We start from the raw sequence: 3,680 nt of genomic DNA, 5'->3' as shown, positions 1-3,680 counted from the left end.
AATCTATATGTAATTTCCTAAATATTCTGTAAATTTCCATGTAACATGCTCCCGACTCCCGACATAAATATGGAAAAGGGTACAGGGAATAAAACGGTTGCATTCCCCCTTTTGGACAAGAAGCGGAGAGAAACTGGAAAAAATAAAAGTTGAACAAATTTTGTATTGTGCGTGTTAGATTCTAATTTCTTAATTCAATAATTCTTTAACTTACTTCGTTGAACGATAGGCCTACCTACAAATTTATGAACATAACTTGAGCAAAGATCAAGTGGAAAAAATTGTTGGAGTCAGATAGCTAAATTAGACGGAATTTGATTAGACAGTCAGAAAATATCAAATTACTTTACTTAGAATATATATCATAATTGTACCTAATTCCACAATGAGGGGAAATTAATGTTGCTTTTTTTTATCTCATTATGAAAAAGAGCCTGATAGACAAAAAATGTCACAACACGAAATCTTATCATCACCAAACCCATTTTAGAACGCATCAGGCCTTACAAATATTAACCTCACAAAGATGTTTCAACCAAAACAGTTAGCAGTTCAGTTTCAATTTTACTTCCAAAGCAAAAAATATTGCGTAAAGCTACTTGCCATAGCATAGCAGGAAAATAGAAATGGGCAGAAACAGCAAAACGCAAAAGTCGCCCCAATAGTTTGTTTGGTGAGCACTTGACTAAATAAACAACAAAAATTCGGGATCAGGCGATGCTGGTTCAAATTTCAGGGTGTGCGCTTAAGGAACGCGTTCAAAGAACAGCTGTTTTCTCCATTTAGCTGCTTATAGCGGATGGAATAATTTACAGACAAACAACAAGCGGCAACATAACATTTTTATATTGGTGGTTAATCAGGAAAATCAAAGCTAAGAATAGAAACAGTATAATACAGATCAATAAACACATGAGCTCGCATTTTTAGAGAAGTTATCTGACAGAAAGTTGAAACAAATTGCAGTTTTTCTCAGGTCTTTATGCAGTAGCCTACCTTCTTCGTTTCTAGCACTAGCACCTTTGATGTATTTTAAAATATAATCCGTTAGGGGCGCTTTTACGCAATTCGATGCTCGTGTCTATTTTTCAGTCTTTTTTCGCTGTAACTTCGAGAGGCTCACCGCTGTTCTTGTTTGAAAAGTTACTACAAGATTAAGTCGGCCACAAGATAAATTTAAGTAAACATGAGTGCTTATAAAGATGCTGGAAAAGTTCCGCAAGGAGACGGAGAAGCCCAGATTCATAAGATCAGAATCACTTTAACTTCAAGAAATGTTCAAAGTCTTGAGAAAGTATGCAGTGACTTGATCAAGGGAGCAAAGGACAAGCAACTTCGTGTGAAGGGACCTGTTCGAATGCCCACCAAAATCTTAAGAATCACATGTCGTAAAACTCCATGCGGTGAAGGTTCAAAGACATGGGATCGATACCAGATGAGGATTCACAAGCGACTGATTGATTTGCATAGTCCCTCAGAAGTTGTCAAGCAAATCACATCAATCAGCATCGAACCTGGTGTTGAAGTTGAAGTTACTATTGCTGATGCATGAACTTGTATGGCTTAATAAACAGCTACTAAAATATGGCACTTGTCTTTTATGATTTAGGCAGATTATTGAAGTGAGATACCGTACCAGTAATGTTTTATAGTACCGGTAGGTAGTTAATAAAAAGTGGTGGTCGCTTAATGTTATCACTTAAGCTAAATTATGAAAGCCATATGTAGGCACTGCGTAAGAAACTTTGGGAGCATCTAGTGGGTGCTCGAGTTAACACTGGTGTGATGCACAGTCAGGGAGCATATCTTCTCTGTGTCGAGTGATCTGATCTCTATTTTAGAGCCTAACTTGTCATTAATGTGTAACTGCATGCTCACTGGTTTAGGATGCTTTGATACATGTATATTGGGCTGCTGCTTGCAAAGACGTCACTGTGGTGTGGATAGTCAAGTTTCCATTGTTGATGACACTAGGCAGCAACTCATCAATGGGGGCTGTGATATTTAGTGACAATGCAAAATAAGAGTTGAAAAGCATGATACGGTAGCTCAAAGTTTACAAGCTTTTGTTTGATGTACTGGTGGTCATCATTCATTAATTGATGCCAACAAATTAGTATAAGTGTTACAAAATTGTGAAATTTAATCTAAAGTGCAAATTGTACTCATGATTATGCAAGAACGAGAAGTTGCAATTTTACTCTGGCTGCCCTAATTAGATTTGTTTGCAAGTAAAATTCAATCTGTTGCAGGCTTTTGCATTACCATGCGTAAACTGGGAAGGTCCTATGCTTTGTTACTGAGCCTAGGCAAATGAAAAACTGAGGTTCTCGTACTGTTGTAGACCAAAAAGTATTCTGAACCCAAAGATTCAAATACACCAAAAAAGTGTACTGTAATTTAAAAAGTATTGCAACACGAACTTATTTTGTAAAGTTGCTCCAACATGATAAGATTGATATATGAACATAATGAGTACAATACTTCACAATATTGGTTAACCTCTGGTAGTCAGCCAGGCTACACACATACCATGGTAGATAACAAAACATACAATTAGCAATAAAGAGCTGTGTGATTTAAACATTTTGTAAAATATTCTTTAAATTTATTAGTGGATGTCTGTTGTCTTTGAATCAATATTAAAATAACGAATTTTGCTTTCTAGGAATGTGTTTTTCATATATGACAATTTCATATAAACTGATAACTAATGTAAATATCACATTGCAGTGAACAGTCCTTGTACTTAAAAACTTTAGAACAAACAAAGTTTTTAGAAAACTGGTATAAAAGTGACAGATCTAAATAAGAGAATTGTTTTATTTTCCTTTCAAGTGAAAGACAAAAATAGGTAGAAATAAGAGATATGGCAGCTGCATCAAGCACTGGTAGCACCAAAAAATAAACACACGGTTTCCAAATCTAGGTGGTGCTTGTCATCAAAGTACAGCAACGTAGTTTTACATCAAATAGACAACAGTTAAGCTACATTTAACGCATACATGTAATATAAACAAGTGTTCACTGCGTTCGAACATTAATTACTATGCAACTACATTATCAATAATAACCCAAACACTGTCGTGTCCTTGAGCTATCAAGAAAAAGTTAACGATAATGGTTTAAAGAAAATAAAGTCCGCCCCGATAGCTCAATTGGTTAGCGCGTCACTTCTGGAACGAAGAAGCTTCAAGATCAAGCGGCGCTGGTTCGACTCTCGAGGTGTGCGCTTGAGCAACGCACGTTAAGGACTGCCCTCCATTCAGCGGCATCTAATGGATGGAATAGTTCCCCGGCAACAAGACTTCAACAATCGGAAACTTCACTCTGTCAATTTCGGTGACCGGGCCTGCGTCAGTGATTCAAAGCCTCTACAAGTATGCGAAACTGCCAGGATTAAGCTCTGCAAGAAGCTTTCCCAGTCCGAGGATAAAAATTTAATCAATCATGTTCTCGATTTGGAGATGTTACGGGTCATTCATTCATAGCTTGTCACGCCAGTGTTGGGGCCAAGTAAGAGCATTGTTTGCAAGGGCGCGGGAAGTAGGGGTGCTCAAGGGGCTTCAGCCCCCCCTGGAATTTTGGATAATTGCTTCAGCCCCCCCTAGAAAATTCTGATAATTTAAGGTACATAACATATTTTCAGAAAATTATTCGAGCAATAATTGCTGCGATGA

The 3,680-nt window shown here is 37.2% G+C and overlaps 1 protein-coding gene across 1 annotated transcript; it reads left to right on the top strand.

Moving 5' to 3' along the window:
- Nucleotides 1-1,089: 1,089 nt before the first annotated feature.
- On the top strand, nucleotides 1,090-1,587 carry LOC145772162 (small ribosomal subunit protein uS10-like). The gene has a single exon (XM_082584004.1). It carries the CDS (start codon nucleotides 1,187-1,189, stop codon nucleotides 1,550-1,552), a length of 366 nt encoding a protein of 121 aa, XP_082440130.1. The 5' UTR covers nucleotides 1,090-1,186; the 3' UTR covers nucleotides 1,553-1,587.
- Nucleotides 1,588-3,680: the final 2,093 nt, after the last annotated feature.

The sequence above is a fragment of the Aplidium turbinatum genome, chromosome 6, assembly GCF_918807975.1.
Source record: "Aplidium turbinatum chromosome 6, kaAplTurb1.1, whole genome shotgun sequence".
Lineage (NCBI taxonomy): Eukaryota > Metazoa > Chordata > Ascidiacea > Aplousobranchia > Polyclinidae > Aplidium > Aplidium turbinatum.
This window is presented reverse-complemented; position numbering and strand designations above follow the sequence as displayed.

Coding starts and splice junctions, on each gene's coding strand:
- LOC145772162 (XM_082584004.1), top strand. CDS start 1,187: ATGAGTGCTTATAAAGATGCTGGAAAAGTTCCGCAAGGAGACGGAGAA.